General features: G+C 37.0%; 1 protein-coding gene across 5 annotated transcripts in view; it reads left to right on the top strand.

Annotated features, from left to right (window-relative positions):
- The window catches only part of LOC149530220 (Tetratricopeptide repeat (TPR)-like superfamily protein), a 108,145-nt gene extending 91,521 nt beyond the window's left edge, over positions 1-16,624 (top strand). For all 5 annotated transcript variants that reach the window (XM_089810289.1, XM_089810292.1, XM_089810291.1 and 2 more), the window contains 2 exons: positions 13,989-14,392; positions 14,507-16,624. In XM_089810289.1, coding sequence (XP_089666415.1) covers positions 14,269-14,392; positions 14,507-16,458 — 2,076 coding nt within the window. In that variant the 5' untranslated portion in view covers positions 13,989-14,268 and the 3' untranslated portion in view covers positions 16,459-16,624. The remainder of the gene's footprint in view (positions 1-13,988; positions 14,393-14,506) is intronic.
- The last annotated feature ends 1,085 nt before the right edge of the window (positions 16,625-17,709 follow it).

Below are 17,709 nucleotides of genomic sequence, written 5' to 3'. Positions count from 1 at the left end.
TTGATAGTGGAACCTTTTGCCACATTACAGGTTATTGTGCATTCCTTTCTGATTTGAAATAAAAGATTCACACAAGTTATCATTGGTGATGATGCTTGCTATTTTGTGAAAGGTGTTGGTTCTACATCTTTCATTTAGATTCAGCATTCCTCTTCATTTGAATGATATACTATTCATTCCTGTAACTAAGAGGAATCTGATTTCTTTTTCAGCATTCGAAGATAAAGGTTATCATGTAACATTTGCTGAAGGCAAAGTCCTTACATGGAAGAAGAACACTAGCATTAAGACAACAGATGAGATCAGTGTTCATCATGAGAGCCTATATAGACATTCAGCTCATCCTATTCTTGCCATATTTGAGACTCATGAGACTCTTGTGCATCCTCTGCCAGCTGTCACAGGTTTTCAATGGTTATCCGTTTATAGGGAGGAGGTTCGTGTCTCAGGAGGTGTGCGGGGTTGGGGGGTGTGGCCTGTTTGATTAAGGATGATAGTTTTAGTAGCACTTCTATCGTACACTCAGATTTGTTTGCCAAATTTATGTGGGTCCGCATTGATCGTAAGTGTTATCGTCAGAGAGATCTCTACTTGGTTGCTTGCTACTTTCCACCAGCTGCTTCTCACTATGCTATTCATGGTACCGATGACGGTGATCTGTTTATTGATCTCTGCAAGACTATTTCTCAGTTTGCTGCTTTAGGGGACATCCTTATTCTCTGGGATTTCAATGCGAGAACCAAAGTACTGTAGACTCCACTTTATGATCATCTCTTAGATTCCATATGCTCCACCGAGATTGATCCTACTTCTTTAGGGTTTCATAGATCTTCTGAGGATGCCCTTGGGCCGTTATCCGGGTATGGTAGACATTTGTTGTGGTTTTGTGAGTCTTCTAGTTTGGTGATCCTGAACGGCCTCCCTTGCTTCCCTGGTTCTGAGATCTTCACTTGTTGGCCCCATTGTGGTGGTGCTAGTGTCGTGGATTATGTTCTTGCCTATCCCTCCTTCATCCCTTATATTCACAGTTTCACCATCTTGCGCCTTCCTCTTGCGGATCACTCTCTCCTTAGCATTCAGTTTAGCCTCTCCCCTCTTTCTGCGCCATCGCTCATGTCCCCTCATCATCCTTCTATCACCGCCCACTTGCCTATTCGCTTCCATTTTATTAATGGTGATTGTGAGCTCTTCTCAGCTCATCTTTCCAGACTCCTCAGCCCTTCGGGATTCTTTGACTCGTGCAAGGCCACCTCCATGTTTGACTTGCTCATGTTGACTATCCTTAAGTCTGCCACTCTTTCCATCCCTCACTGCCCTCCCTTGCTCCTCCGCAGCAAGCGCCGTAATATTTGCCCCATGAACCAATGGTTCGATTCGGACTGCAAATCCATTCATTGTGCTATGCGTTCTGCTTTTGAGGCTCACTCCATTGATTTTGCCAGTATTCGCTCGTCTTATCTCCGCTTGCTTCGGAGTAAGAAGCATAACTTTACTGCCTCAAAGTGTAAATCTCTTTGCTCCACAATGATTCGTAACCCCCAACTCTTTTGGCATACCCTTTTCCCCCATCATCCTTCTCCGCCTTCCACCCTTGACTTTCACTCCCTTACTTTGCACACTATAACTCTTTATGACATTCCTGGGCAGCCTTCCATTCACCAGCCCTCGCCTCCTTTCGCTCACCTTTTCACCCCTTCCCACATCTATGAGGCTATCAGATCCATGAAGTGTAGTAGAGCTGCTGATGAGGAAGGTTTCCAGACCGAGCTTGTCAAGTTCGAGGCCTCAATTTTGGGTCCTTATCTCTCTATTCTATTTAATAGAGTGATCCACTCTGGGTTTCCGGTTTCCTAGTCTAGGCACTTGATTCATCCCATTCACAAGACCGGGCCTGTTTTTGATCCGAGGAACTATAGAACCATCATGATTGGGCACACTTTTGCCAAACTATATACTACAACTCTTAATACTATGTTATCTGCAGAGCTAGATAGGATTGGTTGTAGGGCTAGAGGGCAGGCTGGCTTTCGAGCGGATTATCAGACTATGGATCACATCTTCACGCTACGGGCTATTATTGAGGAGGCCAGACACAGATCTGAAAAGGTGTACTGTTGCTTTGTTGATTTTCGCAAATCTTTTCACTCTGTTCCTAGGGTGGCTCTGTTTGAGAGACTTAGGGAAATTGGTATTTCTGAGATGCTGTGTATCGCTATTATGAGATTATATGAGACTGTGGTCGGTAGATTCAAGACTCTTGATGGCTTTTCGGATCCGATCTATAGTACTATTGGGGTTAAGCAGGGGTGTCCTCTCTCTCCTACTTTATTTGGATTATATATTGATGAGCCTGAGGACTTCCTCTTGAAGTCTTCGCTCCCGGGAGATGGTTGTTATCTTAATCAGGTTTTGATCTTGATTCTTCTCTTTGCGGATGATATTGTTCTCCTTGCTTCCTCTCCTGATAGGTTACAAAGACTTCTTGATAGATTGGCTTTATTTTGTGATCAGAGACAGCTGGTGGTTAACTTGGGTAAGACTTGGATCATGGTCTTTAATTGTTTAAAGACCTCTCATCTTCACTTTATGTTTCAGGGCTAGGAGATTGAGATTACTTCATCCTACATGTATGTGGGGGTTATGTTTTCTGGACCGCGGTTTAGTATGAGACCTACTATTCAGCCCAAAGTTAATAAGGGTATGGTTTCTCTTGCTTTGCTTGAGAAACAGTGCTTTAGGCATCACTTTCAAGATACCTCATCTAAGTTATCTCTCCTAGATGCTTGTGTTCGTCCAACTGTTCTTTATGGCTTTGTGGTTTGGGGCCTTCTCTCCTTAGCTCTGATTGGGCCTCGATTGGGCAGGTCTGGACTTTGTTCTTGCAGCGCATTATCAGATGTCATAGATCTACTCCTCACAGTATCATTCTTGCTGAGTTTGGGGCTCATCCTTTCAGACTCGCGGCCATTTTTGACTTAGTTTGGTTTCTTCATCGCCTTCGTGGTTTTGCGGATATGGTTGGGGACCGTGATCGCTACTCCTATTTAGCTTATTGTTCTTCGGTTTCTACGGCGGCTACTGAATCTGGTGTTCGTGTGCGGTGTTGGTATGCGCAGGCTTCCTCTTTGCTGAGCTCGATTGGGATCGATATTGACTGTCTCCCCCCTTTTTAGTTTTCCTTGGATGCTCCTGCTCATCTTCTCCCTTCTCGGTAGGAGTTAAATGAGCATGTTTGCCTTGATATCTATAGATGTTACATTATTGCTACCTGGGTTAACCCTCCTGGTGGGTTACGCCCACGAATGTCTTTTTATGTGACACACTTCTTGGAGATATCAGATGGGATTATTGCCCGACCTAGCTATCTCTCACGACGTTGGTCTCATGCCCTACGGATCTCTTTAGGTTCTTTTAGAGTTGGTTCTCACCGTCTTCGGGCTCAGTCGGAACATCATAGTGAAAGGGAGGAGCGGACTTGTTTGTTTTGTACCATAGGGGAGGTGGAGAATGAGGCTCACTTTTTTTTTCAATGCCCTATTTATTATGAGATCAGAGGGAGGTTCTTTTGTTTGTTTAGAGAGTGCTTCTCTCTCTATGATTTCTTCAGCTATTATGATCAGAGATGCCTTGCATTGTATCTTTGGGAAGCCACTATGCTTAGGGATAGCATGATTCAGACTCTACTTCCACATCGACACTCTTCTACTCAGCTCATTACTACCTTTTTCACACCACTATCCCCCTTATGTAGTGTGAAAAGGCCCTCTAGCTCTATTCGGCCTAGTGAGCTTTCTAGATGCATCAAATCCCTTTTTGCTTATTTACACCAGTGACACTCCTTTGGGACGGGTCGGAGACAGTGCAATACCTATACACATCGACACATGTATCTTTCTGTGACAGATTTCTTTTCGCCCAAGAAAGCCTCCTAGTGCTTTCCCGGTCTCTGCGATCTGTTGCTTGTTTTTGTTTATTGTTGTTGCTTTTCTTCGGACACTTTTGTGTGCTCCTGCTGGGTTCTGCTCTGCCTTTGTTGTAATCTTTTAGTCCCATAGACCTCTTCTTGGTCTTTTGTTGGACATTAATATCATTATCTCATCTTATCTTATCTAGTCTCAGCACATGATTCAATAAGTTTGAGCGAGCTGTGGCATAAAAGATTTGGTCATCTAAACTTCAGAACCTTGTCATCCATGGAGAGGATGGTAGTTGGTTTTCCAAAGCTGCATCAAGATCATGAGAGTGTTTACAAAAGGAGGGCTCTAGGTAAGAACATTTAAATTTCTTTTCATAGTAGTGGAAGTAGAGAAAATGATATCCTAGAGCTGATTCATTCCAACTTGTTTGGTCCAATGTTTGTTGCTTCATTAAGTGGCTTTTGGTATTATGTTACTTTTAGCAAGATCGTAAGTCATGGATTCATTTTCTAAAATCTAAAGATTCTGGTGAAGTATCGTCCAAATTTTAAAGAATATAAAGCTATTGCAGAAAATTTGTCCAATGAGAAGATAAAGGTTTTAAGGTTTGACAATTGGGGTGAATATACTTCTGGTATATTTCAAATTTTCTGTATTGATGTTGGGATCAAGAGGAGTTTTGGGTCCCTTATGATCAAAAACAAAATGGTGTAGCTAAAAGAAAGAACAGGTTTATTGTTGAGGCAGCGAAAGCCATGATCCATGATCAAGGCCTTCAAACATTTTTATTGGAAGAAGCTTGTAAGATATAGGTATATGTTCAGAATTGTAGTCCACATCAAATCCTAGACAATATGACACCTAACGAAGAATTCATAGGCACTAAAACAGATATTAGTCATCTCAGAATTTTTGGATGTCCAGTTTATATACATGTTTCAAAAGATAAGAGGACCAAGAAACTTCAGGAAAGAAAGGTATTTTTGTTGGTTATAATGAAGCATGAAAAGCATACAGGATTTACATTCTAGGTCAAAAGCAAACTGAAATCAGCAGGGTTGTTTCTTTTGAAGAAGATGCAGCTTGCAAAGATCTAAAGAATCTAATATGGAAATCGATAGTGAAGATATTGAGCCTTCTCAAGATGTGAGTATCGTGTTCGTCGATTTCCCTTCAGAGATTCAAAGGGAGTCTACTGAGTTAGAAGATTCTGTTGATCCAATAGATACTACTGCTGGTCCAAGTAATGCTTCATTTGACAAGAAGAGACCTTGGTGGGCCATGCATACTATGCAAGAGACAGAAAAATTTGCAGCCCTATATGGCACTTTTAGAGAAAGTAAAAGACCTCCTATGTTTGCAAGATATGTTTCTTTGATGAAGTCGTATTATAATATTCGAGCCTTCAAGTTTTGGGGAGACTTCAAAACAGAAAGTATAGAAGGATGGCGTGAAAGAGTATAAATTCATAATCAAGAACGATGTTTGGGACATTGTTCCTAGGTCCAAAGGTAAATCTATTGTTTCCTCTAAATGATTGTTCAAAACCATACATGCAGCTAATGAGAATGTTAAAAAATATAAAGCCAGATTTGTCACTAGAGGGTTTTCTCAAAAGGAAAGCATAGATTCTGAGGAGACCTTTGCTCCTGTAATTCAATACGCTACTATTAGAACTATTATTGCTGTTGCAAATGTTGAAGGATGGAAGCTTCATCAAATGGTTGTGAAGATGACATTCTTGAATGGGGTAGTTGAAGAAGAGTTATTCGTGGAGCAGCCAAAAGGTTTTGTGATTCATGAGAAGGAATCACATCTATGCAAATTGAAAAAGGCCTTGTATGGCCTTAAGCAAGCTCCACATGCATGGTATGAGCGAATTGATCATTACTTATCGATCTTCGGCTTTCAAAAGATTGATGCAGATCCAGAATTATATTTCAAGGTAATTAATGATAAAGCCTTAATCTTATTACTTTATGATGATAATTTGTTTCTCATTGGTTAAGCTCTCATAATTAAGTATAAGGAGTTAGCTTCTAAATTTGAGATGGAAGCTCTCGGTCTTATGCACTACTTCCTTGGACTTGAAGTATGGCAAAGACCAAATGAGACCTATCTTGAGATAGGAATATTTGGGAAGCTCTTGGAACCTACCGTGATTCTTTGTGAGAACCAAATCTGTGTCAAGCTTTTTCAATTAATCCTATATTCCATGATAGAATCAAGCATGTCAAAATCAAGTAGCATTACTTAAGGGATATGATTCAAAGGAAAGCAATTGAGCTCAAGTACATTTAAATAGAAGAGAAGACAATGGACATTCTCACCACGCCACTTCCTAGAGTGAATTTTTGTTACTATTGTGATAAGCTTTTGTGGAGAACGATGCTGTTGTTGAGAGAGAGTCTTAGCTTCAGTGATTCTTATCCATGTTAATTAATGCATTCCTCTCTATGAGAGAAGTTCGAGGTGCAAATCCTTGTTAATACAATCTTCTCTATTAGAGAAGTTTGAGGTGCAAGCCCTTGTTAATGCATTCTTCTTTGTGGGAGAAGTTTGAGGTGCAAGCCCTTGTTAATGCATTCTTCTCTACAAGAGGAGTTTGAAGTGCAAATCCTTGTTAAAGCATTCTTCTATATGAAAGAAGTTTGAGGTGAAACCCCTGTTCCACTCTTTGAGAGTAGCTATGGTGGATCCACCCTCTAAGAGTAGCTATGGTGGATGTCATGTGAGAGACTCCTCGGCTTAGCTTTTGTATTTTTTTGTCACCCTCTGGGAGTAGCCATGGTGAATGTCATGCTGAGATGAGAATATCATGTTAAGAAAATCTGTAATGAGATTTTGTTATTGACATTTTTTTTGGATGCAGCTTTTTTTTAATGTTTGTCATTTTGAGAGATGCCATGATATATGAATAATCTCTCTTGCTAAGAGGGAGTGTTTAAGTGTTAGTAGCAGCGATAGACATTATTCATACTTACAATGCTCTCCTTGACTCCTGTTTCTCTGTTATTGTATTCTTGAGAGTTGTTTCTTTCTTCCTCTGAGATGCTGTTGTACAGTGTTTTCTATATATTGTGACTTATTGTGAAAGGTTTGTATTTTCTGGAAAAGGGTAACAACCACCTTCAGTTATTATCACCATTCTGCTTCTTATTGTGGTCAAGGTGTTCAACTATGTTCATTTTCAGGAGCTGCTTCTTTCATATATTATTTGACTATGTTCATTTTTGGGAGCTGCTTCTTTCATATATTATCATTAATTTTTTTTCACCGCTGAGTTTGTAAAGATTCTGAAAATTCTTTGAATCAGACTTTTATTTCCTTCTTTGGTTGCTGACAATGATCTTCTACGTTTTGAATATGATGAAGTTTACACTTATAATTCTGATCTGAGAATCATATATCTGCAAATAGATCAGTGTAATTTATTGCTGAGAAAATAACCTTAATGGTGTAATATATGGGGAACACTAAACTTCTCTTATGCTGATATAATAAGTAATAATTAACCTTGTGACTGAGAGTATCTTCTGAACTTTGATTGCAGGGTATTGGTGCTTAGAAGAGCAGACTTAATTGTTTCTGTGTGTTCTCTAACTGCACCAATAACCCTGCTATATATCCTTACTAAAGGGTATGTCCCTCAAAGGGACATATCCCTTCCTAAACTAGCACTAACTAAATTCCCCTTAAGTCGGCGATTTGGGAAAAATAAATATAATAACACTTAACTGTGTATTAGTTTAATTAAGCATTATAATGTTGCTTTATGAGAAGTCACCGGCTCCTATAGGAAGAGTTATATTTAATATAATGCAAGTTTAGAGATATATATAATAAGAAGAGGAAGTTTGGTTAGTACTATCAGACCTGCAGGTTATCTAGTTAATATTCTTAACACTCCCTCTTAACCTGATAATCCTACAAAGAGATATTATATCTAGCAACACCAATACAGATGAATAAGCAAGAATTAATACTTTATATCTGTCTGATTCTTCTTAGTATGTGGTATCATAGAACACATGATACAAAGTCATATTACAAAACCTGAGATATGACAAATCACCACTACTAGTGATATTATACAGGATAAATCTGAAGAGTAATCTTTTCATTTATCCAAGTTGTGATTTCATAGAGACTGGTATTTCTATATCACAACAAGATCTTGAGTTTAAGATCTACCAGAATACAGGATAGACCTGGAGAATACTAAGATTCTTCCTTTGTCCATTTGTGACTTATGAACATAGCAATGTCAACATCACAATATGATCTAAAACTCATCTAGATCTTACAGTAAAATCTATTGTTTAGTACATTATTTAAGAGATCGTCACCTCTCATAATGCCTTTTATACAAGTTTTCATTATTTTAGAGATCGTCACCTCTTTAAAAAATCAATACACATGGTGGAGACCATAATAGTCAATAGCCTGACAAAACAAAAATATTTTTATTAATAATCAAAAGAGTACAAATGGATTACAACTCAACCATACCAAGTCTCTTCCTGAAATGTTCTATCTTCACTCTAGATAGAGGTTTGGTGAGTATGTCTGCTGTTTGATCTGCAGTGCAAATGTATTCCAATTTTACAAAATTTCTATCTACCATATCTCTTACATAATGGTAAGGAATTTCAATATGTTTGGACCTGTCATGGAAAATTGAATTCACTGAGAGCTTGATGGAACTCTGATTATCACAATGAATAATCGTGGGATTCATAGCTTGCCCAAATAATCCCACAAGTAACTTCCTCAGCCAGACTGCTTCTTGAGAGGCCATTGCTGCTACAATGTATTCAGCTTCTGTGGAACTTTGTGCTATTGAAGACTGCTTTCTACATATCCAAGATATCATTGTTGATCCTAAACTGAAGCAACATTCTGAAGTACTTTTCTTGTCATTAACACTTCCACCACAATCTAAATCAGTGAATCCATGTAAGTCTAAAGCAACTTTCTCGTATTTGAGTCCGAAATTAAAAGTGCCTTGTAAGTATCTCATAATTTGTTTAACCGCAACTAGGTGAATCTCCTTTGGTTCACACATAAACTGACTTAAGGCATTAACTGCACAGCAAATATCTGGTCTTGTATTTACTAAGTACATAAGGACCCAATCATTTGTTTGTAGAGAGTAGAATCTATGGAAGGTGATTATGTTGCTGCTTCCTTAAGTTTATGTAGATTTGTCTCCATTAGAGACGACATAGGTTTGCAATTCCACATTCCAAATCTCTTCAAAATATTTGATGTATACTTTCCTTGATTAAGTATGATACTGTCAAAATTCTGCCGTACTTTCAGTCCTAGGAAGTAATGGAGTCCCAAATCTTTCATTTCGAATTCTCTAGTTGGATCTTTCTTGCATTGATCTATGAGATGATCATCACCTGTTATTAGTAAATCATCGACATACAGTATCAAAATGATCATATCATCTCTATCTCTTTTATAATATAAATTTGGATTAGCTTCATACTTGGAGAATCCTAAGCTGGTGAGATACTTATCAATTCTGTCATACCAGGCCTTGGGAGCTTGTTTAAGCCCATAGAGAGCTTTCTTGAGCCTGCAAACAAAAATATTAGGATCATGAGTTTCAAATCCTTCAGGTTGCTCCAGATATACTTCTTCTGAAATCTTTCTATTTAAGAATGTTGTTTTTACATGTATCTGATGTACCTTCCATCCCTTTGATGCGGCAATTGCTAAGACTGATCTTACGAAGGTATATTTGGCAACAGGAGCAAATGTATCTTCATAATCAATTCCTTTTTTCTGAGAAAATCTTCTGGCTACAAATCTGGCTTTATACTTCTCAATACTATTGTCAACAACATGCTTTATTTTAAATATCCACTTGGAAGAAACAACAGATTTTCCTTTAGGTCTTGGAACAATTTCCCAAACATCATTTTTCAGGATAGATTGGTATTCTTCTGTCATAGCTTCTTTCCAAGCTATATGTTTAATAGCTTCAAAAGGATTGGTTGGTTCTGTTTTGGTTAAATCACTCATGTTTGCTGTATAACTAGAGAATCTTTTAGGTCTTTTGCTTTCTCTGACTGTTCTGGAAGGTGCAACAAAGTCTTGAGCTACTTCAATTGTTTTAATGGCCCAAAGTGGTCTTTTCTTTGAAGTTTCTTCAAAGTTCATATTTTGAATTTCATCTTCAATTTCTTCTAAGTTCTCCCTCTGGGACCCAAATTTACTATTTCTTTCAGAACTAGATAAAGGAGAATTCATCAGAACTTATGGCTCTTTTGAATGCAAGATCTTCTTCAAAGATTACATCCCTGCTAAGTTCAATGCTTTTTTGTCCAGATATGAAAATCCTATATGCCTTAGGTGTTTCACTATACCCTACAAAAATACCTTTTCTCCCAGAGGTTTCTAACTTGGTTCTCTTTTCTTTTGGAATATGGATATATACAGGACACCCAAAAATTCTAAGATGACTTATATTGGGTTTTGCTTTAGTAAATACTTCTTTAGGAGTTTTATCTTTAAGATAGGAGTGAGGGCTTCTGTTTTGAATATATACAACAGTACGAGAGGCTTCTACCCAAAGATAATATTCTAGATTTTGGTCAAAGATCATGGCTCTAGCAACTCCTATAATTGTCCTGTTCTTTCTTTCTGCTACCCCATTTTGTTCTGGATTATAAGGAATAGTGTACTCCCTCTTAATCCCTAATTCTTTACAAAAAAATTTAAACAAGTTTGAGGTATATTCTCCTCCGTTATCAGTTCTAAGGGTTATAATTTTATGTCCTGAAAAATTTTCAGTTTATGCTTTGAATTCTTTAAATCTTTGTAAGATTTCTTCTGATTCCTTGCATTTTAAAAAGTAAATCCATGTTTTCCTAGAGAAGTCATCTACGAACAAGATGTAATATCAGAATCCTCCAAGAGAAGGAACAGACATAGGTCCACATAAATCTGAATGAATTAATTCTAGTACATTATTTGTTTTCCTAATACTATCATGAAAGGGACTTTTGGTGTTCTTACCCAGAGCACACCCTTTGCAAATACTTGGGTGGTCTTTATTTAGTTTAGGTAATCCAGTAACCATCTTCTCCATAGTTTATAAAGTTTTGAAGTTTAGATGCCCTAATCTTCTGTGCCATATTTCATTTATATCTGCAGCTTCATGAACTATGGCTTGAATAGATTGACTAGATTCTGTATTCAATTCATACAAATATCCTTTTCTTTGACCAATTAAATTTTTTTTTTTGATGGAGGAGTTCTTAACCCAAGTTAATACTTTGCCATCCACGAATGCAACATTGTGCCCATCATCTTCAAGTCCTGTAATTAAGATTGAGTTTCTTTTAATTCCTCGTACATAGAGTACACCTTTAAGAAGAAGAGTATTTCCTGATTTTAGTTTCAAAGTACAATTTCCAATTCCTTTAACGGGGTGTGCTGAATTATCACCAATTGTAACTTCACTGCTAACCTTCTTTGATAAAGAGTCTAGAGTTTATTTATCTGAATGTGATTCAGTTGCCTTTTTAGTGCAAGAACCCTAGTTGCATTATTTATTTCATATGCATTCATCATATCAAAGACAGTTTGATGTTTTGTAAGCATAGGTACGAAATCATTGTTTACTCCATCCAAGATGATTTGAATAGCTTTTCTATTTCCTCTGCTCCAAATAGATTTGTGAGGTTCAACTAGGGGTTATTTGGATGCACCATCAACGAAATGTTTTACATCGTTCTCTTCAAGAATCATCATGATTCTGAATTTCCAAGCTTTAAAGTGCTCTTTCCCATCAAACCTGTCCTGGGGTCTGATTGTGTATACCATTGAAGATAGAAGATAGTTGCTAGATATATATAGAGTCTGATAATTGAATTTTGCAGAGCCTAGGTTGGACTACTAGAGCTTTGATACCATGTAAAGATTCTGAAAATTCTTTGAATCAGGCTTTTGTTTCCTTCTTTGATTGTTGACAATGATCTTTTACATTCTGAATATGATGAAGTTGACACTTATAATTCTGATCTGAGAATTATATATCTGCAAATAGATCAGTGTAATTTGTTGCTGAGAAAAAAACCTTAATGGTGTAATATATGGGGAACACCGAACTTCTCTTATGCTGATATAATAAGTAATAATTAACCTTGTGACTGAGAGTATCTTCTGAACTTTGATTGCAGAGTATTGGTGCTTAGAAGAGCAGACTTAATTGTTTCTGTGTGTTCTCTAACTGCACCAATAACCCTCTTATATATCCTTACTATATCCCTTCCTAAACTAGCACTAACTAAACTCCCCTTAAGTCAGCGATTTGGGAGAAACAAATATAATAACACTTAAGTATGTATTAGTTTAATTAAGCATTATAATGTTGCTTCATGAGAAGTTGCCGGCTCCTATAGGAAGAGTTATATTTAATATAATGCCAGTTTAGAGATATATATATATATACAATAAGAAGAGGAAGTTCGGTCTGTACTATCAGACCTGTAGGTTATCTGGTTAATATTCTTAACAGAGTTACAATGACATGGCACCGAGTATGTATTGAGGTGGGTCATGTTTAATGACTGGCACGGATCCAGTTGGTTGTCATTGGTTCATGTCTTTATTCCACCACAACGAACTGATGACTTCAGTTACTATGGAAACGGCTGCCTCCTTGTGTGCTACTCTTTGATTCTTGGAGAGTGTGTCCAAGATGAGCGGGAGATGTAAAAAGAACACTCAATGGCATATGTGTGTGGAATCATCAAACTTTTGTGATCGTGTCTGGAATATTGTTTCTCTGAGTTTTCCATTTATCTGTGAGATGAAATTACTGAAGTTGATTTTTCAAAAAGACATTGGTTATTGTATATATTTAATCTAACATAAGATCAATATGTTTTTTATAAATCTTTTATGTTTCTCTTTTATCCGAGAGATATGTATGACTCTTTTATGATCAGTCTGTGTACAAGGGATTAAAAGCCTATTGATTGACTGATCAAAGTATTCAATCATAAGCAAGAAGATTATTATAGTTGTTTGAAGAACTCGGTAAAGGATAAATTTTTGTGGGCTGGGTTTTCCACCTTCAAGTGGAGGGTTTTCACAGGATAAGATTTCTGTGTTCTCTGTGATTTTGTGTTTTGTGTTTCAGATCAACACATTTATCTATATTCTGGTTCAAATTTTAACAGAATACACACACAAGAAACTCTTCCTTGCATTCAGGCCACAACCAATAATGCACTTAAGGCCAATGGTTGTGGCTTTATTCTGGACATTATCAATTTTACTTTATAGACTTAACTCTGTTATTTTACTTTATTCTAACATAACCATTATTCAATATTTGTGCCTGACCTGATAAAATATATTTGGACACAACAGGCAACAATATCAAATGCCTAATAAGTAGGCTAGCAAGTCTGTCCACGTCAATGATGATGCTCTATGGTATTTTGTTTAGTGGTTTAGGTCCAGCTTAACTATTAATGATTGTGACCCAAGTGTCTTTTGTGCATTTTAAAGATTCCAAATTGAGAGGATATTATCCAAAATATATCTTTCTTAAAGATTTTGGTTTGTTTTTGCTTGTCAAGTTTTTGAGAAAAAATTGAATCTTAACAACAGGCTATAGCTATTTTGTACAACCATAAAGGAAATATGGAAGTGATGCAATGACCATATGGAAATCAGATCTCTATACTCATCTTTAGGAATAAATTCTTCAACCATTTATAGGCATTTTGAGGGAACTATTGGTCTTCCCAGATCTGAGTGGAATAAAATATTCCAAGAACATGCAACATTTTTATAAAGAATTCAAAGGAAAGCCATTCAAGCTGGGGTATTTCTTCTAGTTACTGAAGAAATATATCTAGCTCATAAGTTTTAGTCTTCTGTGGCTATTCCTTACCAATACAAGTGACATTCCGAGGGATACCCTTTAAAAAAATAGTATTTTATGTAATTTCTAGAATAGGATTGTATCAAAGAAATTACTGATTAATACTCAAAAAACATGATTAAATAAATAATGTTGTGTTTTGTATTTTGCAGGGAGTATCTTACGCAGATGCAGAAAGTAATCCTGTTTATCCAAATTGAGTCCAGCGGTATCAAAAGAGAAACACATGTTTGCTAGGTTATGGTATTTAAGATGGAATCTTATAGTATCATTCTATGGCTGTCCAGTGGACCCTATTGTTTGTGGGTTTTTATGGATGTGTAGTACAATCCTTCTAAATCAAAATCTAAATGTCAATCTCTTGTAAGCTTTAGTTTGATAGTAGAAAGGGTGCTTTCTTTAGTGTTGTCTAGGAATAAACGGAGAGTCTATATGAAATCCCTGGTGATAGTGGACAATTACATGGCATCAGCATTAACAGTTAATCCCTTGGCATATTCACCTTCTGTTTTAGGTCATAAGAATTTGTTGAAAGCAACAACTCAGGAGAGTGGAGGTACAGTCCAGAACCTACATTTCTTCTGGCTTCATATGCATGGATTTGTAATATGCTGGTTGACCATTACCGTCTGACTAACATTTTGTTTCTTATGGCTGGGTTTATTGATAGTAAATATGGGCATGATGAGAGACACTTCTCATACTGGCCAAGGGATTCAACCTTTAACATGTAGAGATGGTGCTCGTATAAGAGCTCGAGGGAGAAAATTATTTTGCAGATCTAGTTCATCAACAAAAAAAAGTTTTCAATTGCCAGAGGGAAATTTGGTTGCAGATAAGTATGGTAAAAAATCCGTCCAGACAGACCATTATATTAATATTGATGAGCTGTCAAAGTCTTTAAACGGTGCGTGCAGTGAAGAAGAACTATATCAATTGATGGAAGATTGGAAAGGGAAGTTGTCTTTGAGGCTAATGGTGGTGGTACTGAATCGAGAAAGAGACTGGCAAAGAGCACTGGCATTACATGACTGGATGGTCGAGAAGGGGGATTACAGACCATCTATTTTTGCTTACAATATAGTTTTAAGGAATATTTTGAGAGCAGGGAAATGGAGTCTAGGAGAAGGTCTTGTTGATGAGATGTGTGAGAGACATGTTTCACCTGATAAGTTCACATACACCACTTTGATCAGCAATTTTACTAAGGTAGGTAAGTTCGATTCTGCTTTGAAGTGGTTAGAACGGATGGAGCAAGAAGGAATTGCTGCTGATCTTATAACATATAGTACTCTTATTGAGTTGGCTAGAAAGCAGAAGAACTACTTAAAAGCAGTCTCACTTTTCTCAAAATTAAAGGCTGCAAATCTTTGTCCCGATCTAATTCTATATAATACAATGATCAAAGTATTTGGGAAGGCAAAACTGTTCAGAGAAGCTAAGGATCTTATTAAGGAGATGAAGGACCATGATATTCCGCCAAATACTGAGAGTTACCGGACACTTCTTAATGCCTATGCAGAAAATAAAAAGTTTATTGAAGCAGGAAATGTTTTCCTTGAGATGAAGTCTGCAGAGTGTGCTGTAGATCTGACTACTTGCAATATCATGATTAATGTGTATGGACAGTTGAATATGGTAAATGAGGCAGAAAAACTCTTCCTGAGCATGAAGTCAATGGGCATCCTTCCTAATATTGCAACTTATAATACCATGCTGAAAGTGTATGGAGAGGCAGATCTGATTAGAGAAGCAGTTCATTTGTTCCATCTCATGCAGAAAAATGATATAGAACAAAATATCATCACATATAACACTATGATCAGCATCCACGCAAAAAGCCTTGATGACGGGAAGGCTACGAATCTTTTACTGGAGATGCAGAATAAGGGTATAGAACCAAATAAAATAACCTTTTCCACTTTAATCTCCCTTTATGGAAAGGTTGGAAAGCACGAAAAAGCTGCATATATCTTCCAGAAGTTACAGTCATCTGGAGTTCAGATAGATGAAATTCTCTATCAGTGTATGATTGTGGTATATGAGAGGGCAGGTCTTGTCAGCCATGCAAAACACCTTCTTTCAGAGCTTAAACGGTGTAAAGATGTCTCAAGAGAAACAGCTATAACTATCTTAGCAAAGGCTGGTAAAATGGAAGAAGCAGGCTGGATTTTTTGCAAAGAATTTGCTGCCGGAGGAGTAAAAGATATATCTGTTTTTGAGTTCATGATTGACCTTTATGCAAGACACAAGAAGTATTCTAAAGCTGTTGATGTATATGAGAAGTTAAGACAGGTCGGACATTTGCCAGGCTCAAAAACGGTAGCGATTCTTTTAGATGTATATGGGAAGCTTCAGCTTTTCGAAAAAGGAGAGGCCTTGTATGATAAGCTGCAAGAAGAGGGTTGCATTTTTGCACAGGAGGTGCATTTTCAAATGATGAATCTCCATGCAGCTGGGGGCAATTTAGAGGCAGCTCTGTCGTTGTTTGAAAAACTACTGTTGGACGAGGCTATTAGTAAAAAGGAACTGCATCTGATCTTATCTAGCATTTATAAAAGGTCAAACAGGCTTGATGATGCTCTTCGTCTTATCAAACAAATCGAAACAGAGAAATTGTGACTGTTAATAGCAAACCGACGAATGGCTTGCATTATAAAGTTTACTATTAGCATTCTGGGGCGTTTGTTTGAATTTTTGTTTTTGCAGTAATCGTTCAAGTGGTAATGGGTAAATTGATTATTTGTATTACTTCATCTAGTAAGTTTCTCCTTCGCTTTCAATTTAATATCTGATGCAAGTATTGATCAAGTGATGAAGGATAAAATTGAGTATTTCTAATATTCTCGTGTTTTTTTCTAATAATATTCTCGTGTTTTTTTCTAATAAAAAGGTAATCTTCACGTTTCTTTTTGTTTCAATCTAAATGTGCTCTCTCAACTCTGGAAACAGAGGAAACAGTTGGCTGTCTTCAATTATAATTCTTTAATTTCAGTAATTTTTTGTATCAAATTCCTCAATTAAAGCGATGGTTGGTCATGGGTACGTGAGAAAATCTGTCAAACCCGCTTATAGGTACGCCGTATTGAAAATATAGCATATCCGAGTCACAGTTTATTACAAGAGTGAATTAATTAATTGGGAAATTTTAAATATATGGTCACGCTAGGTTAGAAAAGGAGGTTGCCAAGTTTTGGAGCAATTGCACACTTATTTTCTTTTTCCCTCATCCAATTCTAGAGAGGCTAGAAGTTTTATTTTGTTTTCTTTTGAAGTTTGCAAAAATGAAATACAAATAGATTCTGGTGCCTATTTAGAATTGTTCTACATGAAATGATTTATAGGCTTCTAATGATTGATAGATAGATAGGTTTTTATCGTCCACAAGGCTAAAAATAGCCTATGGGACAGCCTTCCAACTAAACAATTTTAGTAATTCAGATTTTTTTTTTGTGCAAGTTGATGATGAGGCCCCCTAACTTCTCACTGTGATATTTGTTGAATAAGTTGTGCCAAAAGCTTCCAGATATAATATCTGCAAATTTGAACCTGATGTCCTTGTACACATCACATTCTAACATAAAGTGTTGTTTTGTTTCCACCTTCCCAGAGTTGCAAAACGTGCAAATTCTCTCTTCCCAAGACTCTTTTGGCCTCTTGCATCGACCGGTCTCACATCAAAGTTGATGGAGTTGGTTCTGAGTTGTGCAATGAGACTTTTAGCTCTCCAAGAAATTGTAAATATTAATAGCATTCAATTTCACTAGTTTTGGTAGTTTTAATAAGAAAACATTTCAATTTGTTCTGCTTTTTAAGTTTTCGTCTTGGATAGACAGTGGTATCATAGGAAGCCTAGGAGCCTTGAGCACTCAA

Source organism: Cupressus sempervirens, chromosome 11 (genome assembly GCF_028749045.1).
Source record: "Cupressus sempervirens isolate cs-2001-9-10 chromosome 11, ASM2874904v1, whole genome shotgun sequence".
Classification (NCBI taxonomy): domain Eukaryota; kingdom Viridiplantae; phylum Streptophyta; class Pinopsida; order Cupressales; family Cupressaceae; genus Cupressus; species Cupressus sempervirens.
The sequence above is the reverse complement of the archived record's forward strand: the minus strand, read 5'-3'. Positions and strand labels throughout refer to the sequence as shown.